Raw genomic sequence first — 27625 nt, 5'->3', positions numbered from 1 at the left:
CGCAGCCCTGCGGTGCCCCGCAGGAGACGATCGCCTCCCCCGGCCGGCATGAGTCTGCAGTGGACTGCGGTGGCCACCTTCCTGTACGCGGAGGTCTTCGCCGTGCTGCTGCTCTGCATCCCATTCATTTCTCCCAAAAGGTACGGCCTGTGCTGCCAGCGGTGCCTGGGCACAGCTGGTGGGCCCTGGGATCCGGGCCAGCAGGGAACAGGTCAAACCTGTCCGGGCTGGGGGTGGCAGGGGCTATGTTTATTCTTGCCAACCTCGGGCGAGCGCTGCTCTGTTCACCATTGGCACATCTTGCCCTGCTTCTCGTGCATCTTGCTTCCAGTGCTGGGTGGGGGGCGCTCCATGCCAGGAGAAGATCTCTCTTGTGGTGCTGGATGGACCCCTCCTGCCTCCCGGGGTCCAGGGGTACAGGATGGCATTGTGAGATCCAGGATTCTTGCACCACAGGGTCACGTTGTTGGCCAAGGTGCTGACTTATGGCCTCCTAAGTGATGTCCGGCCTGGCGCAATGTTCTTTTGGGCGTTACTCAGCCTGGGAGGGGACGTGGGCCGCTGTGCTGTGCTGATGCCTTGTTAGAAGTGAATCTCCAGGTTTCAGCTGCGCAGCGTAGGAACAGTAGACATTTAAAGTTGAGTGGGAAGTTGCAGATAAGGCAGTGTCGCCGCAAGTATTTGTGCTGCACTGTTTCGATGAAGGCCGCGTGCGGATCACCAGAGCACGGGTTCACACGCCTTCGGGTGTGTGCAGCAGCACTGCAGCCACCACCCAAGCCCCTGCAGCCCTCCAGCAGTCCATGGATGTGGAAGCTGCTCTTAGTGAGAAAGAGCGCCTTTGACTTGACGCGAGAGGTCTCTAGTGTGGTTTCTGGAATCTTCTTGCTGGAAACGCAGTCTGCGAGACCACAGCCCCTTGGGGGCTTCCCATCTGTGAAGTGTTGTAGGGGCGCCAGCCTGGATTCGCCAGAGAGAGTGGGGAGAAGGCAGAGGGCGAGGGAAGGGGAGCTTACAGGAGAGGGGTTTACGCTGCTTGTCGCCCAAAGGCTGAATCAGACCCTTGTCGGTTGAGATCCGCCGAGCAGCTCGAAAACGAGTAAAAGAGTGTTGAGAGTTGCCGCTGCACTTTGGGACAAGCGGGCTTCCTGCTGATGTCTGGTGGCCGCTGCAGGGGGAGCGGGCCTGGGCCGGAGGCTCTTTGATGGAGCTGCACCCTGGCATGTTTATGGAGGAAAGTGAAGCGAAGGAGATCTGCGGCTTGCTTCAGGTGTGCCCAGGTGGTAGGGTCTAGGTGGCCAGGACTGGTTTCGTGGACAAGCCACGTAGTAACACGTGTGAGGCGAGCAGTCCAAACTCCGGGCAGGGAGGAGGTGAAAGCAGGCCCCTCCGCAGGGGCTTCCAGTGTTTAAGACTTGGGCTTTCCAGAAGTTCTCATCCCCCAACTCTTGCTACTGGCACGTGGGAGGGTGCCATCCACCGAGGCCGAGCCTGCGGAGCCCTGTCCTCTTTGTCTTCGCAGATGGCAGAAGATTTTCAAGTCCCGCCTGGTGGAGTTGGTGGTGACCTACGGCAACACTTTCTTTGTGGTTCTCATCATCATCCTCGTGCTGCTGGTCATTGGTGAGTGAGCTGTGACGGAGGCCCCCTGCCCTTGACCCTTTAGGCCCTGCGCTGCCCTCGTATAGCACAGTTTTGGCTTTTTGGACACAAACCGCTGAGGAGCCCTTATCTTTCTCGGGGAAGGAGGCTCCTTTCACGCACAGAGAGGGTATGCCTGATGGCCAGTGGGAGTCTTGAGGTACCCTTGTGCTGACCGGCCACCCGGGTGGCTCCTTGGGTTATTCTAGGAGCCAGCTGCAGCTGGTAGTCGTCCCGTGCTGCCCTTGGTCTACAGTGCTGTCCGCTGGTGTCTTACAGAACAGCACAGTTGTGTCCTGCGAGGCCTGAGCTGCCGAGTAGGTGGGAGGTGCCCGTCCTGTGGTGCTGCCAGCGCCGGGAGGGCTGGTGGCTGTTCCACCCCTGAGGATCCCTGCACGTGAGCTGAACAGCAGCTATGGGGAAGCTTTCCGAGGCACACGCAGGGCTGGGCCGGGGCCCAGGTGGTGCTGGGGTGGACGGCAGGCCCTCCGCCATGTGGCCAGCTCGAGTGCGACTGCCAGCGCGTGGTGCCACAGAGTCCCCAGTGCAGCCCTGCTGGATTTCTTTGGTTTTGCCCCCGATGGTGGTCCGTGAGCGGCGGCGTGCTCCCCTGCGCCCACGGCGGAAACTCAGGCACGGGCATTGTCCCCTCCCCCCACTGGAGCAGCGCACGTCTCTTCTCTATGCTGTGTCTCTTGGCCCTGACGGGATGTGTTCGGGCAGGACTGTCTCTGAAGAGGCCAGATGCAGCCTACCTGTTCTCAGCTCGGGAGGGTGGTGCCGGCTGCCCACGGCCCTTGCTGTTCTTGAAGTACTTGGCAGAGCCCCAAGAGGCAGCCCTTCCCAGTCAGAGCCGTCTCCGGGGGTGGCCTCAGCCCGGAGCAGCAGCAGCGTGAAGAGCCAGGCTCCGGAGTTTGGGACTGAGCACGTGGGTGGCTCCTTAGGCCTGGGAAGGAAGCAGGCAGGGACTCAGCCGAGAGTGCGCCCTGGGGCGTGCTCCTCTGCCAAGCAGACTCTGGAGCGGAGCCCAGGGGGCCAGGAGGCTCCTGGCAGAGCCCGGGCTTGGGGAGGGGACTGTTCTCGGGGTCAGGGAGCTGCTCAGAAGTCAGACAATGGCTGCCGCAGTGACCGCCTGCTTCCTGGCCTGGCCTGCCGGTAGGACACCACTAAAGGGGCCTGCGGAGCCCTCCACCGGCGGTGGCGAGTGCTGGGGGCGGGGCCCAGGAGAGCTGCACCCCCTGTGGGTCTTGGTGTTTACCGGCAGGGGCCGGGGAATGGGGCGTCCTGACGAGGGCAGAGGGCCTGAGTTAGGGAGGGCGGCGCTCTGTGGCCCACCCTCCCCCACCCCAGTCCACTGGGCTTCTGCCACGGAGCGAGGTCGTCCCCGAGGTGGTGGGGCTCCTGCCGGCAGCCGACAGTGGGAAAATGTTTCAGCCCCCCCCAAATACTTGTCATTACTTTAAAATGCTCGGCAGCTGAACTGGAAAGCTAAAGTTGCCCACAGCTCCGGCTCTCCCGGTAATCGCCGCGCGTGCTCGGCTGTGCGTCGCGCACACGCTCTGCTGCCCGTGTCTCACCAAGGCGCGGCGCGCTCTTGGCGGATCTGCCCACGCCCACGCTCTCTGGGACTCTGCGTTTTCTACTCCGTGTAGCCCAGAAATCTCTTCCCACTAATCTCAGTTCTTTTTAAAGGCTCATGGTTAGACCGTGGTTTCAGTCCGCCTCGGTGGGTGGCCTCTTCCCTCTGTTTATGCAGGGTCAGTTCACAGGGGAGAAGAGATGGTTGCGAGGATGGAAGCGCTCAGACTTTGCTGGTTTGTTTTGGCCTGGGCCCTGAAGCTTAAAGGACTTTGACTGGGAGCCTTGAACGCCAGACATTTCTTTGTCACAGTCCTGGAGGCTGGATGAGGGTGCCAGATTTGGTGTCTGATGAGAGCCCTCTACCTGGTGCAGACACCTGTCTTGTGGGGTTTCCAGGGGAGTAGAGGCAAGGGAGCGTGTGGGGGTCTCTTCTCTAAGGGCGGTAATCCCCCTCATGGAGGCGCCACTCTCCCAACTTCGCTTTGTGCCGAAGCCCTACCTCCCGACGCGAAGCCTTTGCACTGGGGCAAAGAGGTCAGCCCGGGAGCTTGGGGTTCAGGACCCGTCCATAGCAAATGGCTTTACGGCCTGTGGGCAGTGTTGGAGAGACCCAGCAGTCTGAAACCAGAAATTCAGAACAGAAGGTACTGCAGCCGCGCAGCTCTCCCTGGGGTCTGTCTGGAGCCACCTTTAAGCAGATCTTAACATCTGTCTCAGCAAGACGTCTCGGTCCTACTCAGGTACAGAGCCGCTCCGATGCGCCAGTTATGTGCGTGCATACCCTTGTACCCAGAACTGTAGCTTCCTGGGGGTGCAGCAGAACCCTTCTGCTCTGTGGATTCTGTAGTGTAGTCAGGGAGAGAGGGGCGCAGTGATCTCAGGTGAGTACGACTGGCCATGTGCCTGCCACGCACCAGCCAGGGGTGCTCGTGACGGGGCTCTCTTCAGACTTCTGGTACATTTGAAGTTTTGAGGAGCATGAGTACCTTTCACAGTTAGGGTAAAACAGTCTGGTAAAACCTTTTCAAAGCTGAAGGACGCAGCCCTTTCACTGTCAGCAGACCTCCTGGGTTGAGACTTGCAGGCCGCGTGTGCCCCTTCAGCAGGCATTTCCAGGAGCAGGCGGCTGCTGGCACATCCGGCTTGAGAGGAGCAGAACAAGACATAGGGGTGCCATGGGGAAAGGGAGTGGCTCTGGCGGCCATCAGCACCCCCAACTCAAGGGCAGCTCATGGTCTGCTATGGTGGGGCTGAGCTGAGGGGAGAAGAGCCAGAGAAGTCGGTCCGAGGTAGGGCTCCCTCGAGGTGGCTGTTGCAGGGGGACATCTGGGCCTCTTACTGGGGAGCCTGGTGTTGTCTGAGCGGGAACTAAACCCCCTCGTTGCTGTCCTGCCCGCTGCAGATGCTGTCCGTGAGATCCAGAAGTATGACGATGTGACGGAGAAGGTGAACCTGCAGAACAACCCCGGGGCTGTGGAGCACTTCCACATGAAGCTCTTTCGTGCACAGAGGAATCTCTACATCGCTGGCTTCTCCTTGCTGCTGTCCTTGTGAGTGGGGAGGGCACGGAGCCAGGCCAGGTCTGGGAGGCTGGTCTGTGACCGATGCGCCAGTGTCCACCTCGAAGTGGACACCCTGTCCACTTCCACTAGGGTTAGGGTAGGGGAGGCACAGTTTCCCTTGAGGCCCACCGATTTCCTATCTGACACCCCTGAGACAGGGTGGAAAGTGGGGACAGATTGAGCAGCGGGCCACGGCACCAGGCTTTGACCCTGTAATCTGCCACTGGCTCTTCTCGGCTACATGCGTTACCAAGTCGCTCTCTGGCGAAGCCGAAGTCCACGAGCAGCCACTTTGCCCCTGGGCAAGGGCCTGTGGAGCCCAGATTAACAGGGCCCATTGAACAGGGACTTCGCAGTGGGGCTGGGCTCACCCTGTCCCACCGGCCTTTCCTGGTGTGGTGGCGCCACACAAGCATGTGTCCTCTAAAAAGGCCGAGTGCGTCGTCGGGGGGTGGCGTGCTGGGCGAGGCTGGGCTCCTCAGGGGGCCCTGTCTGCTGCCTTCTGCTCATGGGCTGCTGGTGGGGGTGGGCTGACTGTTCTGGCGTGTGTGGACACCAGCCTGGTAGTGACTTCTGCACCCTGGCGGGGGCTTCCAGAAGCTTTGGGAGGCTCCCCGTGGGGGTGCACAGAACCTGGGCCCAGGTGTGGCTCTGTAGCTGGGCTGCTCTCTCTCTGCTCACCTGGACGTCCTTTACCGGCATTAAAATCTCTTGCTGTCGGGCTTCCGTTTTTCTGAGAAAAAGCCAGTTGCTCAGGTGAGCCTGATTCCTGGGTTGGAGCTGGAAGGGGGTGAGGTGGAGCTGGACGGGGCGGGCTGCCTCGAGCTTGTGTTCAGAGGGTGAGGTGGAGCTGGACGGGGCGGGCTGCCTCGAGCTTGTGTTCAAGCCCGTGTTATTTGCACGCTTCTGAGCTTCAGAAGGTGAGACGGCCGGGAGGGTGGGGCATGTGGCCTAGGCTTTGGGGGCTGTGGAAGAGCTGTGTGCGCGCGGGCTGGCAGAAAGGGAGTTGGTGTGGAGATCTGGTCTCCAGAATGAAATCCCGAGTGCACTGCTGTGTGCGGGGTGGGGACCCACAAGCCCTGCACTACCAGCAGCTCAGATTTCCCCTGAGAGCAGGGACGGCCAGAAGCAAGCGAAGGACTAGCCCCAAAAAGCACACGGAGCTCTAAGAAGCATCTTGGAAGCTGAAAACCCACACTGAGGTCTGGAATCACGAGGCCTTAGGAGAAGATCACCCTGTGATGTGAGCTGAGTCTCCGGTCCCTTCTTAGTAAAGGAAACAGGGACTGCAGGGGCGGGGTGGAGTCACCAGGAGCCTTCAAGGGATGTGCTCATGTTTGGAATGTTCCAGGCATGCATGCTGCTTCCTAGTGTGGGAGGCAGAGTCTAGGTTGCTGCTTCTCTGCACCACCCCAGCCATGGAGATGTCCCCAGAGACCCTAAGCCTCACAGCCCCATCGGTGGCAGGCAGTAGACCTGGAAGCCCACAGTTGTCGCTTGTTCCCACGCCAGGACATGCGCACCCGGTGCAGAGGGGCAGAGCCCGCTGCCGAGCACACGGGAACCCGAGGCAGAGCAAGCGCGCTGCGGCTTCTGCCGCGTGGCCGGCTGCGCCCTCCCCAGCCCTTCCTGCGAAGCGTGAACTTTTTCTTGACGAAGCCACAGAGGCTCTTCTGGCTGTGCTCTGACTTGCCTTTTTCACCCGGCAGTATGTCTTGGCGATTTTTCCAGATGACTCACACCGTCTCTCTAGTTCCTCTTAATGGTCACGCAGTGTTCTGTCACGTGGCGGGGCCAGCCAGGTCTTAGCCCATTTCTCTTTCACGGATGTGAAGTTCGAAGTTCTTCCTGTTAAAAGTCGCTCTGCCGCATCCGGCCGGCGCTTGTGTCGGCAGTCGGAGCCCATCTCGCCACCAGCGTGGCCTGAGGTCAGGGGGCGCCGCAGTCTGCCCGTGGGAGGCTTCCTCTGGACGCAGCCGGACGCTTTGGAAGCACTTAGCGGACCCTCGCTGCCCTCCCGTACCCCGTGGGTTCTTTCAGAGACTGCCCAGTCACCCGGCTGCATGGGACGCGCCCCCGCGAAGGAGACTGCTCCCCACAGCCTGCCAGCTGCCGGCGTGTCCTTTCGGGGCCACCTGTGTGTCACCTGGGTCGGGTCTCTTGCCTCGCGGGGGAGACAGATGCTTTGCTTTGCACCTTGGCCAATGCCAGTGTGTGAGACCGTGCGGGGCAGTGACCGCCCCAAGAGGAACAGTAAGATCGGTGTTGGGGGTATTAGTGCCCGAATCGCCCTCAGCACGCTATTGGAGTTCCACCAGCGGGGTGCCCCTGATGCTGGGGTCACAGCAACCTGCAGGCCTTCATTTGTTCTAGCGTCTGGCCTTCGGGGGGCTGGCGGCCTGGGAAGGAGGGTGTGAGGTTAGCCAGGTGATGAGTTTCCGGCCGGGGCTCCCGCTTCAGTAGCCATGTGCCTTTGGAATCCCCCTCACCTGGAGTGCGGCCTCCTGAGAGACTGGGGGTGTCTAGAAGGCTGGATGGCCGCAGCAGGGCTCTGTGTGTGTGTGTGCGCGCGCGTGCGCGCACTTGGGTTGGGTGAGTGGCCTCGGAGTGTGGAGGCCCTGAGGGAGACAAGGCTCTCAGTGAACAAGAAAGCAAGTTCTCTGAAATGCTGCCCCAACCACCTTTTTTTTTTATATATAAAGATGTATTTAGTCATGCATACAGAGCTGAGGTAAGGGGAGGGGTGGTTGGACCCCCCCAGAGACAGAGTGGGGAGCAGAACAGGAGGATCCACTGACACCCACTGCTGAGGGAGGCAGCAGGGAGACAGGAGAGGTCTGCTGCGCCCTACGGGCCTCCCTGGCCGGGGGGGTCACACTCGTGCTGCAGACAGCTCACTGTGCTCACATAACCCCCGCACCACCAGGGAGGCAGGCCCCTGCCACAGCCACTCTTGATAGACATTTTGTGCACACCTTTCCAGATTTTTCTATCCCAGTAGTGGCTAATGCTTGTGGCACCTCTGTGTGCCGGACATGTAGTAATTTTCATCTCAGTTCTGCAAGGAAGAAACTGAGGCTCAGAGAAAATCAGAGCCTTCTCGCTCCCAGAGCTGGCCATCAGCAGAGCTGAGAACTCCATCTAGGGTGCTGGGGCTGCAGCACCTGGATGCTTCTCTACAGAACTCTTGTGCTTTTAAGAATGGGGCCACCTGTCATGGGGGGCTTGCCTTTCCGCCCCAACCTTGGCCTTGGACAAGCAGTCCAGCTCGAGCGGCATTAAGTGTCCACGCAGTTCTGTCACGAGTCCAAGCCCATCTCCCCCGCTTTTCTATTATGAGCAGTGGGAGCCCCTGAACTCCGGGTCCTTTGGACTGCGCAATCAGTTGAGCGCGGTGGGTCTTCCCGTCAGCGCGCATCACCATCAGAGCGCTGGAGGCTCCCGGAGTGAGAGCCGCTGCGGCCACACCAGGGCACGGCAGTAATATGGGTGGCGGGGCAGGGTTGCGGGCGGGCCGGCTCTGGCAGCCAGCGTGGGGGGAAGGAGCCAGTGGGCCGGCCAGCCCCGCAGCCGTGGGGGCGTGTTTCTGCCAGGGCTGCCTGCGGAAGCAGCTGGGGCCGAGCCCGGGAGGATGCCTGTGGGCCTCTTGGGAAGGAGGGTGGGGAGCCAGGGCCAGGAGGGGAAGCAGGGCACTGGTGGGGTGGCCGCTCCCGGAAGCGGGCTGGAGTGCGAGAAAAGGGAAGGCAGGGAGAGGCAGCACAGGGCGCGAGATGCAGGCCAGCAGGCAGGGGACGTGACGGCGAGGCCAAGGCTCCCAAGGGCGTGGGGGTTAAGCGGCTGCTGAAATTGCAGGGGAGGGGGAGCCGGGCTTGTCCAAGAGCCCCTGGCCCCTGCCTCTGCAGCGTGTGGGCTCCCATTTGGACTATTTGTTACCTTCTGGGGGCTGGGCCACAAAGTTTCAGGAGCACTGTTCCAAACCAGAAGCTTTGGGGGTGCGGTGCCCTTTTTTCTCATCCTACGTGGCCCTCACCCCACCCTTTTTTTCTTATGTCTCTTGTTAGTGGTACAGTGCGCAGCTTGTGACACTGGCCCCTGTGCTGCCTGGCCTCCTGGCCAGCACTGTCAGGCCACTCACGTTGTGTCGCTAAGCTCTGGACGCTTTTCCGGGCCTGGCCCCTGCACACGCCCCTGCTTCTAGAGCCGTGCCCCTGGCTGGAAGCCACAGCCACGGCCGGGCCACTGAGCAGTTGGCGTCCCTGCTGTGGGCCTTGCTCCTAGCGGCTATTCCACGCGGCGGCGTCGCCCTGCGTCCAGGGTCTCTGCCACACCTTGGTCTGCAGACTGGGCGTTAGGGCTTTTGGCACCCGACGCCTCCGCTTTGTGCTCATCCCGTTGTGAGGCGGCCTCTTCCCCGCTGTCTGTGGCTCGGCCCGCGACCCCTGTCCCTGCCATCTGCCAGCTTTGTGCTGCACGCTGCTGTCAGAGCCGTGGGCTGCATACCGCGGCCAGTGCCCGGGTCTAGTCTTCTCACCAGGGCGGCCTAAACCTGGGGGCTGCGCGGGTGTGCCGCCGGCAGCGTCTCCATCTGCTTGGGCTTGTTACACTGCCGAGCCAGGAGTTTTGGGCTGGAGTGTGGCTCTTCAGGTCTGCACTGCCGCCATAGGACCTCCAGGAAGACTGGGCCCTGGACGACTGACTGACTGCTAGTAGTCCCAGGGCCTCGCGAGGCGCAGGCCGTGTGTTGCACATTGCTGCTCTGGGACCAGGGCTGACCAGTGTCCCCGAGAGGGTTCTGCTGGATAGCTCCTTGCAGTCAGAGGGCTGTGCTCTGTTCTCCCTGCCCACGCTAAAACGGCAGTTGAGATCAGGCCCAAAGTGGCGGTCACGGCCGAGGACCAGGAAGGCCCCACCTGTGGGCAAGGAGCCTTTGGTGAGTAGTGACCTGAACTCGCTCCACAGGGCTGTCTGGTTTTCTGCTTTCCCTGTGGCGGGGTTGTGTGGCCAGGCCAGTTACCTGGGGCAGAGTTGCTGGAAGGCAGTCAGCCCCTTTAACGCAGGCCGCACGCCCACACCGAGTGTGCTTGCTGCCGGGCTGCTCAGCCCAGCGGATGGCCGAGCCCGTTAACCGCTGGAACGTGCGCTGAACAGCTGCCTCGGCCGGGGACAGGCCTCTGTCCGTCCTGGCTGCTGTACCGCCCTGGCAGTGAGCAGCCTCCCCACTTCTGCAGGGGACAGTTGACAGCTCGGGGAGGTCCGAGAGGCAGGCCGTGGGGCCTTGGGTTGAGCCCCCCTCTGCTACCGGCGAGCTGTGTGACCCCAGGCAAGTCACTCTCTGAGTGTGCTCGCGGTGGGGGAGCGCCTCTCGCGCACTTGGTCTGAAGCCAGAGGTACCTCGGCTCACACCGTCCCAGCGCCTGGCACGTGTGGAGGTGTATGGACTGTTGCTGCTGTCACCAAGCGGTGAGTGGCGACAAGTTCTGTGGGGGTTTTTCCTCCTGGGTGTGCCGTGCTGGGTAGGGTGGGGCCCGGCCCCAGCAGTGTGGGTGAGGCAGGTGTGCAGGGGGGCGGCTCTGGGAGAAGCCTGGCGCTGCCAGGGAGTGCTCCATCCTGGCCGCCTCAAACCACCTGCGGGTGTGAAAGCAGAGGTGGAGACCCGCCCCAGGGCGCCTCCACTTGAGCCCAGCACCCTCTGCCTCCAGCCGCTGGCTCTGGCTGATGCTGAAGGAACACTCAGGTGCCTTTGAGCATTGTTCTTGGGAACATAGGCCTGTTCACATGGCACCTGCAGCGCTCCGCTGCAACGGCTTAGCAGCAGGGAGCCAGTAGGGAGTGCCCAGCTGCTGCCCCCCGCCCCCCTGCAGGCTGCTGGGTCGCTTCTTGGTTTGTACGTTGCTGTTGCTGTGGGCGAGGCATCCGAGGACTTTAGCATAGCACGGCTCAGGCCTGGCCAGAACCCGGAGTTTTTGTCGTGGGGTGCCACGCGGGCGCCCCTCTTGGAGTGCCCATCTGGGCCCAGGCAGGCACTCGGGATGGCCCCTCTCTGCCGCCCACTCGGAGGGCCCTTCCCTTGGCTGTGGGCCACGGGTGGTTCCAGCCAGTGGGTCCTGACCATCCTCGCCTGCATGGCTTGCCCGTCAGTCGTCCTGTCCATCGCCGGCCCTAAGCCTCTGGCAGCTGGTTTCAGAAAGGCAGCATGACAGAGCCCCAGAAACAGCCTGCCTCTGCGCCGGCTCCCTGCTCTCGCGGAGGCGGAGTATGGGCCCCCGGCTGCTGCCCCCGCCCCCGCAGCCATTGGGATGGCCGATTTCCCTGACCCTAGCCCCTGCCCACCTGCCCAGCCTGTGCCCGTCCTGAGGCGGAGCGGCCTTTTGGGAATGTCCGCAGCAGGCGCCTCCTCATCTTGCTCCCACCTTCTTTTCATGACTGCTGGCTCTTTAGGGAGCAATTCCTGGGGCTTCCGCCCTATTTTTCCCGTCCTACTTCTCCTGAGGCAGCACTTGGCTCTTAGAGCCCTGCCAGGTGGCCTCCTGGGCCCTGGTTTTCCTTGGCTCTCTGGGCAGCCTCTCCCGGATTCCCGCTGCCCTGGTGCCCTGCTTGGGACAGGGCTGCAGTCTGTCTGGAGAGTCGACAGGTGGCGCTGTGACATCAGCTTCCCTTTGCGGGGTGGGGGTGAAGGAGTTGGTACCTACCTGTGCTCCAGGGGTCCTGAGGGTTGAGTGACTCATTCACCGGAGGATGTTGCGCTGAGGAGGGCCTGGGGAATGCTAAGTGGTGGCCGGCAGCTGCAGGGGTCATTGCAGGCCTCGGCTGTTCAGTGGGACTGGCAGCCCCCTGCCCCTTCCCGCCCCCACTTCCCAGCAGGGGCGTGTGCTCGAGTTGGGGCCAGGGCGAGTGAGCCCAGCTCGTCGATGTGCTTGGCCCTGCCTCTGTTCCATACAGAGTCTGTGTCTCCCGCTTCCTCTTGTTTACTCAACCTTTTATGAGAACACGAGGCCTGCTTGGCAGCCAAGTTGGGGGGACCACGGACATTTGTCTGCCCAGGACGGGGGTGGGTTCTCTTCAGCTGGTGCCTTGGGAACCCCTGGCTCCTGGCTTGTCACCAGCAGCGCAGAGCGCGGGCTGTGGCTCCCGGGCATGCGTGGGGGGGCCGGGGGGAAATGACGGCCTGCTGAGATGACTTGAGCTGTTGGGCCTTGGGAGCTCTCAGCTCAGCGCCTCCCTGCGCCTTCCGCTGGCGCTGGCGTGCTGGGCCAGGGGCCTGCGAGAGGGTATGTGGTACAGACAACACGGGGCCCAGAGTGTAGGGACAAGGAAGTTCTGGAAGTCCGTGCCTCCTGGTGGGTCTGCTCTGCGGTGCTGGGGTCGCAGTCCTCGGCTCCACCGGGCCTGTGGGGGCCTCCTGCAGATCCAGGGGGTCTCCCTCCGGCCAACTCAGCTGCTGTGTCTCTCCTGACCGGCTCACTCCACGTCCGCCTGTGTCCTCTGGAGAGCCGGGGCCCCGGGCCTGCTTTCGGTCCTGGCCTCATACTCGGGGGGCAGGAGGCGCCATCTCCAAGGCCCGTTTTCTTCGGCATGCCAGCTCCAGGGCGCTCGGACCAGCCCTGGCCTGAAGACCTTCGTGGCTGGGCGGCCCAACGAGGCAGAAACCAGTACAGAGGTGCCAGCAGGAAGAAACTGGCGAGCAGCCAGACGGATGTACACCCTAGTGGGCACTGGGGGCAGTGGGCCCTTTGGGGGAAGCTACAGTTTTCAAGTGGAAGGGGTGAGGCCAACCAGCCACCGGGCAAGGTGAGAAGCTGCGTGGTTGGGTGCCGCAGGGCCGAGCCAGGAGGGAGACAATGTCACAGGGGCTTGGAGAGAGGTTGCCTTGGCGCTCCTTGGGGCCTGGTGCAAAGCTGTGGGAAAGAAGGGGTGAGGGTGTGGGGGAGGTGGACAGCAGTGGCCTCTCCGCAGGTGGCTAGCTGATGGCCAATGCCAGAGGTGGTGGTCAGTGGCAGTGATAGTTGGTTAAGTCAGGAGGGGGGAAGCGAGTTTTATAGGGGGACTGGTCAGCTGCCCCAGATGCTGCAGAGCTGGCACCCTGAGGCGCCCCGGGTGCAGCAACATTGTTGGTGATCCTGCGGGGGCTTGGCCAGGACGGGCCCTCCACTGGCAAGGCTGCAGGCAAGGAGGATAGAGCAGGAGGCTAGGGCTCAGGCCTGCCGAGTGGGGTGGGCGAAGGGAAGTCTGGGGTGCCGGTGGCTGTACTGGGGCGATCCAGGTGCATGGGGTAGAATTGGGCAGAGCTGTGCTGGAGCAGGTTGGACAGACAGGGCTGACGGGAAGGGGGGCACCCTGTTGATGGCCAGGCCGAAGGCGACCCCCATGGGCTGGATTGGCGTCCGCGTGTTGGCCCTGGCTCTCCACGGCTGGGAGGGTGCTGAGGAGAGCACGGCTCCTCGCGCCCTGCTGCTGTCACTGCCGCCCACCCGCCACCACCTGGGCCAGCCTGCCTGGGGAACCGGGGCGACGGCCACGGTCACACACGGCACTTCTGGAGCCTGCCCGCGTCAGCCGCCGGCCCGGCTGCGAGTGGGAAGAGCGTCACCCTTGCGCTTGCCCACCCCTCTCTGCTGGGCCGCCAGGTGGCATGCGTGCCCCCAACCTGTCCCGGCTGGAGGAGTGGTGTCTCCCTGGCCCCAGGTCTCAAGCTGCCCGTCCTCTGCTGGGAGCTGGGGCGTCACCGGACTTGCCTCCGCCTAGGCTCCGCCAAGGGGCTTGCTTCCCAGCCTGTGCAGAGGCGCGCCGTTCTCCTGGCTTCCGGATGCTTCCTCCGCCTCAGGGCTCCGCTCCTGTGGGGGGCAGGCTGTTCACCACTTGGGGGCTGAGGCAGGGAAACCTGAGCCCCAGGCCACGAGGTCCCAGCTGCTAATTTTAGAGAGCACATGTCACTGGAAACTGTCCCCTCCTGCCAGGAGCCAGACCTGGCTCCGCCCGTGCTGCCAAGGGCCCCTGGAGCCTTGCCCCAAAGCAAGCCCCTCGCAACCTGCTCCCCTCGGCGCTCCCTCCTGGCAGGCCTTGCTAGGCCCCAGGCCGGGCAGAATGCTCCCCTGGCCTGCCTTCCTGTCCCCTGGGGCTGACCCTTCACCAGTGTCGCGCAGTCTGCCAGGGTGGCAAGGCTGGAGCGAGGCGCGCTGTGTGGACACGGCCAGGACAGCTGTTTCCTCTTCCCGGCCCTGCACGCACCATGCCTGCTTCTGAGCTCTGGCCGCCTGGCCTATGCCCTGCAGGCGGAACAAGGGGCCCCAGTCCCTCTTGTGACCATGAGTGAGCTGTGGGATTCTGTGAATGGTGGGATTGTGTCCTCTCCCCTGCCAGGTAACACGTTGGTGCAGGGCTGGCTGCAGGAACTGGGCTGTGAGTGTCCCCTGGGTGCCACCCGTTTGCCTCTCATCCTGCGCCTGGACACGAGACATGCCTGGGCCCTGGAAGACCTTCCTGAGGCGGTGCTGTCCCAGGGCCGTGTGTGGCAGCCACCTGTACCCACATGTTGGGGAGCGTGATCTCCACCTGCCTCTCACTTGGCACCTGGGCGGGCTTCCCACGTCACTGAGCACGTGGTGGCTCCCTGCCCAGGCTTGGGTCTGTCAGAGGGGACTGGGATCCCAGCCGCAGCATTTTCTGATTCTGACCGTGACCACTTATTTCAGCCTGCTGAGTCACTCTTTGCTCTCCTGTGAGATGGGGGCAGCGACCATGCTTTCCTCATAGGTGGGCACAGGAATTCAGCTGTGTTGGCCTCACAGAAAGGCAAATGGGCCAGGCCTGGTCAGCACTGGGGCGGGTGTGTCCAGGCCTTCGTGGTCATGCTGTGACCAGACCCGGCTGCGTGGGTCCTGTCTGCCGCAGCGCGCAGCTCCTGCTTCCTGTACCTTTTGGGGTGGGCAGCAAAGGCTGGCCCTGGCTCCTCCTGGGTGTTGCCAGAGCTGTGCTGGCGGCCTCTCCCTGGGCAGTGGCGATCTGAGAGGCAGGTCCTGGTTGGAGGCAGTCGTGCAGCGGGAGCACGCCTGAGACGGCCATGCCAGTCACTTCTTGCTTGCTTTTGCTCGCTTCTCCCTTTCTTGTCAACACCTACAGCCTGCTCCGACGCCTGGTGACGCTTATCTCCCAGCAGGCCACACTGCTGGCCTCCAATGAAGCCTTTAGAAAGCAGGCAGAGAGTGCGAGTGAGGCGGCCAAGAAGTACATGGAGGAGAACGACCAGCTGAAGAAGGTGTGTGGGCCTTCCTGGCCCTGCCTCGTGGCCGCGGTCTGTCCTGCTGTTGTCCTGCGAGTTTGCAGGGCAAACAGCACTTCTCACGGGGGCTGTGGGGACTTGCCAGGGAAGGGGCGGCCCCACCCACTGCACCCAGGTGGACTTGCAGCTAAAACTGACTCCTCAGTGAGCGGAGTTCAGCGTGAGGCGCGAGTCAGTGAGGGCAGTGGAAGGAAGCTGAGGCCCCTGGGTGCCCGAGGACTGCTCAGCCATGCAGGGAAGGGAGGCCAGGCCTAGAATGCTTGCTGGAGGTGGTGAGGTGTGAGCCCAGCTGGGGCTGAGGCAGGGACTGGGGTGGGTAGAGGAGTGTGGGACAGGCAGGGCCGGTTTCAGGGCTCCTGGACTCTAGGGGGCCTTCAGATGTGGAGAGAGGGTGGAAGGGCACAGGTCAGCTGGGATTTGGCAGAATTCCCCGGATGACAGCAGTTGAATCATTGATGGACTGGTTGGCTCCACAGAGCTGCTGGGAAAGGAGGCAGGGCTAGGGGCCAGGGCGGGAAGGGCCTGTGGCCTGAGCAGCAGCAGGTGGCCCCGCTGGCTCTGTCCTGTCCCTCGGCCGGTAGCCACACCCTGGCCTTGGCTTGGTGCAGGGAATGAGCGGTGGCCTAGTTCCGAGAGGCAAGTGCTTGAGGAATTGCAGCTCAGTGGGGAGGAGCGCCCCTCCCGCGTCCGCCGTCCATCCTGCTTGCCCTCCGGGGTCACCCAGTGCCGGCGTTCTTCGTAGGAAACAGCAGCTGGCGGAGTCAGGCTGGACGGCCGGGACGCTGAGAGGCAGGTGGAGGAAGAGAACAGGAGCCTGAAAGCTGACCTGAGGCGGCTGAAGGATGAGCTGACCATCAACAGGCAGAGTGAGTGGGCGCCTCTTGTCCCCTCGGGCCAAAGTACCAGTGACAGGCTGATGCGCCAGTTCAAGAGCTGCGCGAACGGAAGTGACTTGGGGGCTCGCTTGTCCCGCCCCAGCACTTGGCGCGGCGGAGCACAGGGCTGGGGGAGGAGGCCCGCGGAGCCCAGACACCTTCGCCCTCGTGCTGAGTCTGGAACATCGCACGTGGCCCGGGCGCAGCGTGGGCGCTGCTGTCACTGGGGCGGGGGCCGGGAGGCGGACGTGGGAGGTGGGCTTGGCGCTGGTTGGGCTCTTCCCGTGTGCCCCTTCCTGAGGGCGTCCTGGACACGGTGCCCGCCCTGTTCTGCCCTGGAGCGGGGCATTCGTCCTGGGCGCTTGTGCTGGAACCACTGTCCCCGGGCCCAGAGGTTCCCTCCTGAAGATCCAGTGGGGGAGGCGTGGTGTTTTCCGGCTTCGCCAACTTCAGGGACCCTCGAGACAAACACCAGAGTTTCCTTGGGAGAATTTGGACTCAAGAACCGAAGTAGGCCTGTGACGGGTGTCTCCTCTCGTGGGCTGTGCATTTTACCTGGTTTGCATCTTCCCAGAGCTGGAGAAAGCCGAGCACGAGGCCCTGGCCATGCGGAAGCAGTCCGAAGGCCTGACCCAGGAGTACGACCGCCTGCTGGAGGAGCACGCAAAGCTGCAGGTTGGCGCATCTCGTGGCGGCTGCTCCGTGAGGGACGCCCCCACATGCTGCTTCCTTCGGGCCTGGCACAGGCAGCAGGGTGTCTGCTAGGAACCCGCCCCCCTACCCCGCCCCACAGGGCACTGAGCTGGCTGAGTGGGCTCAGAGGAAGGCCTGCCCAGCGTGCTGGCCGGGCCCAATAGCCAGAGGCCTTTGGCAGTGGGAGGGGAGTGGCCTGGGCAGTGGGCTCAGCCTGCTGTGCCGCCCCCCTCCCCCCACTCCCACGGCTGTGGGCTGAGAGGCTCCTTACACGTTGCCCCAGCCGGGCGTGGTCTCCTGATCCAAGTCCAAGGCTGTAGGAGGGCCAGTGCCGGCGGCCTTCTCTCCTTCGGGTGTGGGATGGGGTGGGCCAGAGCACCCCCTACTTCCCAACCTGGCATCTCCCCTCAGACTGCACCTGGAAGCTTGGTGGCCCTGAACTTGGGTGCACGGGACTGTGCACGGTGCTGGTGCCTTTACCTGAGCACCACAGCAGGCGGAGAGCAAAGACCCAGCCCTCAAAGGGATCGGACACCCTCGTCTTGGGCTGGCTCCTGGCAGGCCTGGGCTCTGGGGTGTGAGGTTGGGAAGAGCCTTGGCTGGCTTCGGAGGGGACTTGACTGTGGAGGCTGCCGTGGGGTGCAGGTGCTGCCGTGCGGCACCCAGATGGGGCCAGCAGGGTCCAGGGCCCGTGAGGGCCTGGAGGGCCTGCCTGGGGCAGTGCTGTTTGTGGGTTTTGCTGGAGCAGGGTCTGCAAGTGCTGCCCAGGGCGGGCCCCACCAACCCACAGCTCTCACTTCATGCCCCTGTAGGCGGCTGTCGACGGCCCCACGGACAAGAAGGAGGAGTGAGGCCCCAGCGCGCGGGCTGCCTCCGCCTGCCTATGCCTCTGGAGCACGCCTTGCCCGTGGTCCTCGGCTTGCTGCTCTGCTTCCACCCCTCGAGCCTCTTGAGTTGTGTCTCCCCCGTGTTCCAGGGGGCCTCAGTCCCAGCAGCAGGCGCCCAGCCCTCGAAGGGGAGTGCCCTGGCTGGCTGAGCGGGCTTGCCGCTGCTGGGCTGAGGCCCTGTGTTGTACTTTCAGGTTGGGGCGCCAAGGCCCATTTTCTCTGGTCCGCAGGAGGGTGGAGGGAGCAGGGGAGTGTTTTTCCTGAAGGCAATTAAAGTTGTAATGCTCTTGCTGGTGTGTGCGTGGAACTCGGGCTGCCAGGGCATGCTGTCCCTGCTGAAATGACCTGGACGTGGGTATAAGCCGCTCGGAGATCCCCCAGTCTTGCCCTGGAGGCCGGCAGGGTGTTTCCCTCGGTTTGCTCCACACCCTGAATGTTCTCTTAGCACCCCACCTGCTCCCGTCTTCCTTACACCCCAGTCTGGGCCCCCCCCCCATGGCCACTTGGGGCCTGTGTCCTGCCCATCTGCCTGGGGGGGGGTCCTTGGGAGACGCAGTAAGTCCGTGGGACTTCCAGGTGGCAGCCCCGCCGCGGCTTCTGGGTCCTGGCCGTCACATTTGGGAGATAGCACGCGGGAGCGCGCCACCAGTCCCTTCCGGCCCCGCCCCGGAGGCTCGCGGATGGCCTCTGAGTGCCAGCTGACAGAGGAGACTTGCCCTTGACAGTGACCTGCAACTGGCCCAGGGCAGAGCTGGGCTGTGCTGAGGGAGTCTGGGTGGGTGGCAGGCCCCTCGCGTCACCGCGGCAGGCTGTAGCAGGTGCTGTGCCGAGCAGGGCCTAGAATTTCCGGCCAGCCTGAGCGCCAGGCCCTGGGGCAGGGCTGGGGCTGCCGTAGTCTCTTAGTATGGCACTTGTGTCCTGGGAAGGCTCGGGGAGCAGGTTGGCATTTCCTTTGGAATGGGGTGTGCTGGAGCTCTGGGTGTGCACGGGCAGCCATTTGCCACTGCCAGCCCCGCCCAGGCCTCTGTCCCCATTTTGTAGTGTCTTGTGCCCATGCTGCCCTCTCTGGCCAGTCTATGAGGTGGCGTCTGGGGGGCGGGGTACAGTTGACACCCACTGGTTGCTATGCTAGGGCCGAGGGCTAAAGCCACTTTTCCAGGAAGTGCCCCTGACTGCCTTGGCCTCCCGGAGCGCACCCTTCTCTGAACTTCTGGAGGCCAAAGTCTAAACAGCGTACCCGTGGGTTCTACCCTGGCCAGCCTAGGCTGGGCTCTGGGGCAAGTTGCCCCAGCCCTGTCGTGGAACACGCTTTCTGGCAGGGCTGTGGTGGCCAGCAGCAGCTCCCCTTAGGTAAAACCAGGACTCCCGCCCAGGCCAGACTAGAGCCATCTCCGGCGACAGGCACTCGCAGGGCCTGGTTTTCCACAGCCGCTTCACGGCTAGCTGCTTGAGGGCAGATGCCAGTCCCTCGGCCCCTTGTCCCAGCCCTGGAGCAGACGGCCCAGTCCCTGAGTAGAGGCGCCTGCCCTGCGCCCAGGTCTTGGCCAGGCCCTCCCGCTTGCCAAGCCCTCTCCTTGTGATGTCGGTGGCATTGTAGCAGGTGGCTCAGAGGCCACTTGGCAAGAGGTGACGAGTACCTGAGCCAAGCCACGGTGGCAGGCGGGCTGCAGTGACAGGCCTTGAGGGTTCAGCGTGAGGCGGGTGGAGCTGAGACCTGAGAGGAACTTGGGAGGCCTGCTCTTTTCCCTGGTGGCGTCACAGGGGCCTTAGGGGAGCCGGCTCAAGATAGGGGAGCTGCTGGCATGCCGTCTCCTTGAGGTGGTTGGCGGGGCAAGAGTGCCCTGAGGTTCGTGGAGGGAAGAAGGGTCTAAAGCTACAGCTCTGGGTCTCAAGGTCGAGCCCAGTCAAGCCAGGCCTGCTAGGCTGAGGTGCGTTGGCCACCGCATCACCCCCACTCCCTGGCTCTTTTTGGTGACACCAGAGGGTGACCGCTGCATCACAAGCGAGAGCCCACCCTGCTCTCTGGTAGAGGGTCAGAGCCCCCTAGTGGGGAGGCGGGCCTCATGAAGGAGCCGGAGTATCTGGGGGGCACCGGAGGCCACCCTTTCCTTGGTGCAGCCAAAGGAAACACCACTCCCAAACCGACCCCCAGTCCTGGCTGGCCTCGGCCCCAGCTAGCCCTGCCTCCTGGCCTGGGTGGGGGGCCCACTGCCTCTTAGGCACTGGGCCCCACCCCTGAGAACCCGAATGTGTCCACTGACTGGTCCTTCTCTTTGCACACTGCACGGTGGCCAGACATAGGCGACGCAGCACTGCTGGTCAGGGCGCCTTGGTGAGCAGGCCAGGCTGGGGCCAGAGCAGTGGAGGCCTTCCACGCATCCGTTGGAGACCTGCTGACTGCCCTGGGGCGGCAGGCTTGCCAGAGCCCAAGCCTGTCCAGGCCCGCCTCCTGGCAACATAGTCGACCCCTGGGCTCAGGTTCCACCTCTTGGGACATCCCTGCGCAGCTTGGAGCCTCACATCACCACACCTACCAGTATCCCTCAGCAGGCCCCCATCCCAAGACTGCTCCCCAAGCGGCCAGGCCCTGGGCCTGGAGCCACCAGGCTGTGCGGGAGGCCTCTCCCTCCTGCTCAGCGTAGCCTTTGGAATCCCCTTCCTTGGAAGACCGCCCTCTCCCGAAAGCCCTCACGTCTCTGAGCACCCCAGGGCTCCTGCCGAGCAGTGGTTCTCCTCTGCTCCCCAAGTGCCTCAGGACCCGGGGGGCGGCTTTCCGGCCCTTCTCCCCGCTTGGCTCCGGGTTCCCGGCTCCCGACACGGAGGGATGAGGGTGCAGAGACCCTGACAACGAAGCCCTCGGAACGGCAGGGGCCAGGCGGAGGCAGCGATGGAAAACGACAGGGTTTTATTGCTATGTCGCAGTGGCCTTCAGCACAGTAAGAATGTCCCCGCCGGCCGCCGTCAGGGTGCAGGCGCAGGGCGGCCTCGGAAGGGCCACTCGGCCGTCTGGGAGCCGGAGGGGACGCCGACGGGGGTGAGTGAAAGCTGCTACGTGGAAGACTTGAGCCGTGGAAAGTGCGCGGGCCTGAGCTCCGGGTGGGAGCCCGCCGGAGAGGCCCTCCTGCCGGTGGCCACCTGGGGGGGCGGTCCCTGCAGGCCAGCCGCCCAGGGCAGCCCCGACCGGACGGGACACGGCAGCTCTGGGCGGCGGAGTGTGCGCGGGCGCCCTCGGGGGGGCCCTGTGCACTCCCCGTCACCCGGCCGGGGTTCACATGCACACCATTCACCAGACTCACACAGCTGGAAGCTCTGCTCTGCCTATGAAAATAAGATCTAGAAATTCACACTCCGTGGCGAGGGGAGGGACAGGGAGGCTGGAATTGACGGAGGTGGCGAGGGGCTGCAGGGCAGTTTTCTCTTTAGAAATATACAAGCAGAAATCTCTCTCCTGGAGTTTTTATAAAATGTGCAAAATACAAGCCTCGTCGCCCACAGGCGCCGTCCTGCGGGCGTGCGCCCGGGCTCAGGTAGAGCGTCGCACGCTCGCGCCGGCGTGGCGACCACTGGCGCAGGAAGCGGGGCTCCTCGCTGGCTCTCTAAGCTGCTAGGGGGTCCACGGAGGCATTCCCGGGCCCTGCCGCCCCCCCTCCCCTCCTGCCCGGCAGGCCCCAGCTGCACCTCTGCCTCAGGTGAGGACCCGCAGGCGCACTGGGCAGCGCCTAGGCGGGCGGCCGGCGGGGCTGGGTGGGGCGGGGGCAGGCAGCAGGCCTGGGAGCAGCTTGGTGGAGGGGCGGGGAGGCAGCTATTTTTGGTGGGTTGTGATATTTTTGGCGTTTTATTAAAAATGGAAAAAGTTATTTTAGTTAGCACGCGTGGTGCTTCCTCCCTTCCCCCTCAGGCAGACCCCAAAAGTGACAGGGAAAGGCAGGCCCCCGGGAGAGAGGGGTGGGGGAGCAGGGGCTGCTATGGCTACAAGAGGTGAGCTGGTGACGTGGCCGCGGGCCGTCACATGACGCTCTCCACCACCACGACTTTGCTGCTCTCGGACACTGGGGTCAGGGTGGTCAGGCCCCTGACGTCCGAGTCCTGAGCGCGATACTCCAGGTGGTGGAGGCCCCAGACAGGCTGTGTCAGGTGCTGCCAGCGCTGCGGGAGAGAGGCCTGTGAGGCCCCACCGACCTCCCAGCTCCCGCCCCACTCAGCACCCAGGGCCGCACCCTGCCCGGCACACCCCGGGGCCCTGAGCCTGCGCCAAGGAGACGGGAGGGGACGGCTGAGGCAGGCATGCAGGTGAGGGCAGGCCCCGCCCACAGCCGCAGAGGCCGCCGTCCTCCGCCCGGCTGAGCTCCTGCCCACAGGCCCAGCTGTCCCGACTCCACGGGAGGGAGCTTCGGAGGAACTGACCTCAGCCATGGTCCCCTTGGCCCTGAGGAGGCAGCCCGCAAGGTGCAGGGGCACGCACAGCATGGAGGACAGCGCGAAGGCCCAGCCCATGGCCTCGCCCCACCACGGGTACACGTAGGTGTTGTTGTAGACCAGCGGCTTGTAGTACACCGCGTTGAAGATGAAGATGCCCTGCGGGGAGCACCGTCAGCGGCGGCAGCGGGGGCCGGGGTCTCCGGCCTGCCCGGCACCGGCCTTACCATGCAGACCAGCGGGGTGAAGAAGGACCAGCACCATTTCATCCAGGGGCACGGTCGGTACCCGATCATGCAGGCCACGTCGTCCATGAAGCGGTCAGCTCCTGGGGCATGGAGACGGGGCAGCTGGAGACCCGCTTCCCTCCCGCCCCGCCCCACCCCCACCCAGGTTCCCCCAGCCCGGACCTACCGTACACCCAAGCCACCACCACGCACTCCCAGAAGGCCTGCCACAGCAGGGTCGTGCCGCTGGCTGAGTAGTAGTCAAACAGCTGGAAGACATACATCCCACCCTGGGGACGCAGCTGGGTCAGGCTGCTGTGCCGGCTGTGGAGGCCCAGGGTGGCCCTCCCTGCCCCACTCACATCGGTCACCATGGAGAGGTCGATGACAAAGCAGAGGGCGCAGCAGAGGGCCACGGAGATCTCCCTTTGGAAACGGAAGTAGTAGGAGGCCGGGAGGAGGTCGAGCAAGCCAGTGATGAAGCCTTCCACACCTACAAACTGTGGCCGGGCCCTCAGGCCGTGCCCCTGGGCCAGCCGCCCTGTCCCGCCCCAGCCCGCTGTTCCATCACCCTCCTGCCAACCTGACTGTCCAGGCCGAGCAGCAGCAGCATGAAGAAGAACAGGGCAGCCCAGAGCGGGGCCACGGGCATCAGCGTCACAGCCCGGGGGTAGGCGATGAAGGCCAGGCCTGGCCCTGAGGGGAGAGGCATCGTGCTGCCAGACCAGCACCCAGGCACTGGGTGGAGGCTCCACTGGGCCTCAGTGTGCTGTCAGGCAGCTGCTGCAGTTGGGTGTCTCCAGGCCCCTGGGGAGGCCCAGCTGGCTCAGCAGCCCCCGGGGGCGGGGAAGGGGCTCATTGCTAGGTCTGAGCTGGCCTGAGCTGGCTGGGGACAGCTGTGCCTTGCCACAGGTCAGCGGCCTGCCTCCGAGCCTGAGCCAAACAACGGTGTGTCTGTACCTTTCTCAGGATGTCTCCTGTGTGTGCGTGTGTGTGTGCACGCACAAGCTGGTTCTGTAGCAGCGCCTGCGGTGCACGGAGGTGGCACAGGGCCCATACCTGATTCTGCCACCTTGGAGATGTGCACTCCTTGCTCCGCCGCCATGAAGCCCAGAATGGAGAAGACCACGAAGCCGGCGAAGAAGCTGGTCCCACTGTTGATGAGCGCCAGAATGATGGCGTCCCTGAGGAGGGACCGGGCAGGTCAGGCTGCCTGCTACCCTGGGCAGGTGGGCGGGGGGAGGGTGCGGGGCAGGCTGCCTACTTATAGCAGTTGTTGTTGAAGCGATTGTAGCTGCCCAGGGCTGTGAGGGCCCCTAGGCCAATGGCATAAGAGAAGAAGATCTGGGTCCCAGCGTCTATCCACACCTGGAGAAGGGGCAGTAGGTGAGCGGCTCAGGAGGCCTGGGAGCCCGCCCCCACCCCGGCCAGCACCTCACCTGAGGGGACCCCAGCTTCGACCAGTCGGGCTTGAGATAGTAGACGATGCCGTCCAGGGCGCCGGGCAGCAGCACTCCACGCACCAGCAGCACCACGAGGACCACGTAGGGGAATGTAGCGGTGAAGTACACGATCTGGGGGGCAGGCAGCTCAGGGGGGCTGGGCGCGGCCCCCCAGGCCCTGCCCAGCAGACACCCCACGCCCTGGAGCGCGAGGCTGGCGCCTGGGATCAGACGTGAGGAGGAAGGGGCCAGGCCCCCTAGCCCCCGCTCCCCGAGAGGAAGAGGGGGGCCGGGCAGAGGCAGCACCACCCCAGGCCTGGAGGGTCCCTCAGCCTGGGGCAAGTGCCCTGGCCCGAGACATCCTGTACAGGAAGGCGTGTGCTTGGGGTCACAAGTGGGCCCCAGGCAGCGAGGGCTCCAGCCCCTTTCCGAGGGGGCCAACTTCACCAGGTGTTCCTGTCCTGCCCTCAGCACAGTCTTATCACCCCCAACCCCCAACTAGACAGGGAGCCCTGGGTCCCCAGGGTCACGCAGGCAGGCCACCCAGACCCGGAAGCAGGCTCAGTGGGTGAGCAAGGAGGAGATGCAGTCAGGGCAGGAGGAGGCTGACAGGGAGGGCAGCCACAGCCCGGGCCTCTGCCCTTAGGGAGGAGCCAGTGGAGGTGGACTGGGAGGGTGGGGAAACTGGGCCAAGGGGCCTGGAGCAAAGTCACTGCTCTGCTCAGGTCCTGGCCCTGCCCAGTCACCACTCTGGTGGACACACACGCTGGGCCACGCTCCCCCAGTACCTTTCCTGTGGACTTGACCCCCTTCCAGACGCAGAAGTAGACCAGCACCCAGCAGGCCAGCAGACACAGGGTCACCTCCCAGTTGAGGGCCCCTGGCATCTCCAAACCCCCGGAGAGGCGCAAGACTTTATTCCTGGGGGCGGGTGGGGGAGAAAACCCCAAGGATGAGCTGATGAGCCTCAGAGGAACGGCTCCCCTGGGAGCAGTGCTGGGGGGACATGGTTGCCCTCTCCCACGGCCCAAGTGTCCCGGTTCCCTCCCAGGCCCTGGGAAGTGGGTGGCTGCCAACTCAGGTGTGACCCAGGGAGGGTGCCCAGCGCCCAGGGACCGTGACCGAAGGCAGCGATGGTGCCGAGGGCACAAGGGCCGTGCCGCCTGGCTCGCCAGCATGGGTGTGAGGGGCGGGCCGGCCCAGGGGCGAGTGCCGCTCGGCACCCCGGATGGGCGTGGGGGTGCAGGCTGTGCCCAGCACACACAGTCTTGTGGGAGCCGAGACAGGACAGGCCCGACCCGGCGCCTGACTCACTCCCAGAACTCGATGACCGGGGACCGGCGGTCAGCAAGCTGGTCACATGTGAGGTTGGCCAGGCTGGCGTTGGCACAGTCTTCGTGGCGGAAGATCTCCACACAGTCGGGCGTGTTCCAGGTGTGGCCGCACGTGGCCCAGGGCAACGTGGTGGTGAAGGACTTCACCAGGTAGTAGAAGCCCCAGGCCAGCACCATGATGTAGTAGGTGTTGCAGTAGAAGACGATCACCATGGAGGCGTAGCCCAGGCCTGCGGGACCGGCGGGCTGCGTGTCCGGCCTGCCAGGGGCGGCCAGCACCCCTCTCCGCCACCCCCCACCCCGTCTTGCTCTGGGGACTTCGGCTCCCCGCCAGCCCTCCCCTGCCGCCATCCCAGTGCCGGAGGGACTCCAGCCTGCACCCGCGTCAGCCTCAGGTCCTTGCTCGCCCCCACGCGACCTCCATCCCCCCGATTCCAGGCAGCGTCCCTCGGGGCCTGCCCCCTCTGGGCGCCAGGTGCTGTGGCTGCCCACCCCCCACGCCCGTCCCGTCGGCTCCCGCCGCCAGCTGCCAGCACAGCCACCGCGCACCGGGCTGCCACCGGGCCTTCTCGAGAGCCTCTCGCGGGCAGCCCGTGTGGCCAGCCCCCGCGCGGCGTCCTCCTAGGCCGCTGGGAAAGGACTCGCAGGCGACCTGTGCCTTCAGGCCTCCCGTTCAGACCCTGAACTGGCGGGTCCTGACTACGGGATCCCAGCCGAGCGCCGGCGGCGGGACCCCTGGCCGGGGGACAGGCAGCTGCTCCCGCCGTGGTGGCTCCAGCCACCCCCTCCCCGCCCGCCCCGGTGGGCCCAGCGCTCGGGGGGGTGGGGGCTGTCCCCTGCCCTGGTGGAGAGCCCCTCCCTGTCCACCCCGCTTCCCAAGGTCACGCGGTGGTCTTTGCATCTGGCGGCTCCCTTCGTGACTGGGGAGTCATCATGTGGGCCCAGTCCTGTGCTCGGAGATTTTCTGGCAAGGTCCAGCCTGACCTAGCATGTGGGAAAATGACGGATCCCCGAGGGAGATGGCGGAGTGGGGCGGGCCCGGGTTGCTCACCTTTAAACAGGGGGCAGATGTTCCAGACATTGATGCTGCCGGCCTTCATGAACTGGCCCAGCGAGATCTCCAGGAAGAAAATGGGGATCCCCCCCACCAAGGCAATCAGGACGTAGGGAATGAGGAACACACCTGGGCGGGAAGCAGGGCTCAGGGTGCAGCCATGGCCGGGCCCTCGCAGTCCCGAGGGAACTGCGGGCACAGGGCAGGCTCTGGCTGAGAGGAAGTGGCCCAAAGGCCCAGCGGCCGGCCTGGCCTCCAGAAGCACTGAGAGGCCAGGCGGAGCCAGCTCCCAGCTCCACCCTGACCTCATCAGCACTTCCCACTGGGTGGGTCAGTGCCCCTGACTCAGAGGCCCAAGGTGAAAACACGTGCTGGAGCTGAGTGTCGGGGGCCAGCCCTGTGACCCTCTAGCCGTGTTCCCAGGGCGGGGGGATGCCCCTAAGGCTCCTAGCCACACGGCCACCTAGGGGACCTCACAGGGCAGAGGAGACACGTGTCACACAGGCGCCCCTCGGGTCGCAGACCCCGTTTGCTAGGAGGCACGGGGAGGCACAGGAGGCCGCGTGTGCCAGCACCTCTGTGTGCCATGCCAGAGCGCAGGCCCGGCCTACCGAGCTTGGGCTAGCAGGCAGCCCCTGCCTGTCCACCACCCAGACATTTGCTGGGTGCAGGGGACAGGGTGGGTGGCATGGGCTGTGAGGGTGAGGAGGTGTGCGAGTAGGGACAGAGACCAGGTGGGGAGAGCTGGGCACGTGCAGTGAGCCCTTGTGAGCTAGGTCTGGAGGTGGCCGGCTGGGCAGGGAGGGTCAGAGCCAGGCTTAGCCCAAGAGGCTGGGGGCCCTGGCCCTCGCCTCTGGCCCAGTCCTGATACTCAGAAGCTGGGCTTGTATGCAGCTTTACCGGGCTCCTGGTTCCAGCATCCTCCTGTGTGTGACCTTGGGCAGAGGCCTTTGCTCTGGGCCTCAGTTTCCCACCTATTACCCACTCGTAGTGGCTTCCCTTCAAGCCCAGGGCTGCTTTCCAGTCACAGGGCACATGTGTGCCCATTGCCGTTGCTAAGCTGGGCGGGTGGGTGGACATGGGTGTGCAGGCCGTGGGTCCAGTGACGGCGCCAGGCAGCCCAGGCCGCAGGCTTCCCGAGTCTGGCTCAGGCGCCCAGTGTTCCAGGCCCAGCTAGCGGGCAGGGGGAGGGCAGGGGGAGGGACAGAGTGGCCCATTGTGTGTGTGTGTTCGTGTGTGCACACGCGGGGGCCCACACAATGTGCCACTTGTGTGCCGATGACGGGGCAGCCAGGGCTCCTCACCTCTGGGAGCCCCCAGGAGGACGGCCTCCCCGGCCCACCTCCGTGGCCAATCAGTGCCCAGCCCAGGTCGGGAGTAGGTCCGAGGCGCCGGCCCCCTCCCCCCCACGCTGCCAGGCACATGACCTGCCCAGGGGTGGAGGCGCGGCAGGCCCGGAGCGCCCCCGGCCCGCCGCCTCCCCACCGGACTTCGCCCAGCCTGCCCCGCGGGGGAGGGGCGCGAAGGGCTCACCTCCGCCGTTCTTGTAGCACAGGTAGGGGAAGCGCCACACGTTGCCCAGGCCCACGGCGAAGCCCACGCACGACATGATGAAGTCCATCTGGCGCGTCCAGGTC

The 27625-nt window shown here is 64.4% G+C and overlaps 2 protein-coding genes across 2 annotated transcripts; one reads left to right on the top strand and one right to left on the bottom strand.

The window, feature by feature from the left end:
* Positions 1 to 21: 21 nt before the first annotated feature.
* BCAP31 (B-cell receptor-associated protein 31) lies at positions 22 to 17804 on the top strand. Its single transcript, XM_004695217.2, has 7 exons — positions 22 to 140; positions 1523 to 1623; positions 4625 to 4772; positions 14901 to 15036; positions 15803 to 15926; positions 16510 to 16610; positions 17441 to 17804. The coding sequence occupies exons 1-7, from the start codon at positions 49 to 51 to the stop codon at positions 17477 to 17479; spliced, it is 741 nt and encodes a 246-aa protein (XP_004695274.1). The 5' UTR covers positions 22 to 48; the 3' UTR covers positions 17480 to 17804.
* A 2599-nt stretch (positions 17805 to 20403) lies between these two features.
* On the bottom strand, positions 20404 to 27619 carry SLC6A8 (solute carrier family 6 (neurotransmitter transporter), member 8). Its single transcript, XM_004695214.2, has 13 exons — positions 27522 to 27619; positions 25986 to 26117; positions 24915 to 25164; positions 24389 to 24521; positions 23598 to 23732; positions 23423 to 23526; positions 23218 to 23342; positions 22742 to 22854; positions 22521 to 22658; positions 22346 to 22448; positions 22159 to 22259; positions 21920 to 22090; positions 20404 to 21661 (listed from the first exon to the last, which is right to left on the bottom strand). The coding sequence occupies exons 1-13, from the start codon at positions 27607 to 27609 to the stop codon at positions 21521 to 21523; spliced, it is 1734 nt and encodes a 577-aa protein (XP_004695271.1). The 5' UTR covers positions 27610 to 27619; the 3' UTR covers positions 20404 to 21520.
* Between the last annotated feature and the right edge of the window lie 6 nt (positions 27620 to 27625).

The sequence above is a fragment of the Condylura cristata genome, unplaced genomic scaffold, assembly GCF_000260355.1.
Source record: "Condylura cristata isolate star-nosed mole 26May11 unplaced genomic scaffold, ConCri1.0 scaffold00057, whole genome shotgun sequence".
Taxonomy (NCBI): Eukaryota; Metazoa; Chordata; class Mammalia; order Eulipotyphla; family Talpidae; genus Condylura; species Condylura cristata.
This window is presented reverse-complemented; position numbering and strand designations above follow the sequence as displayed.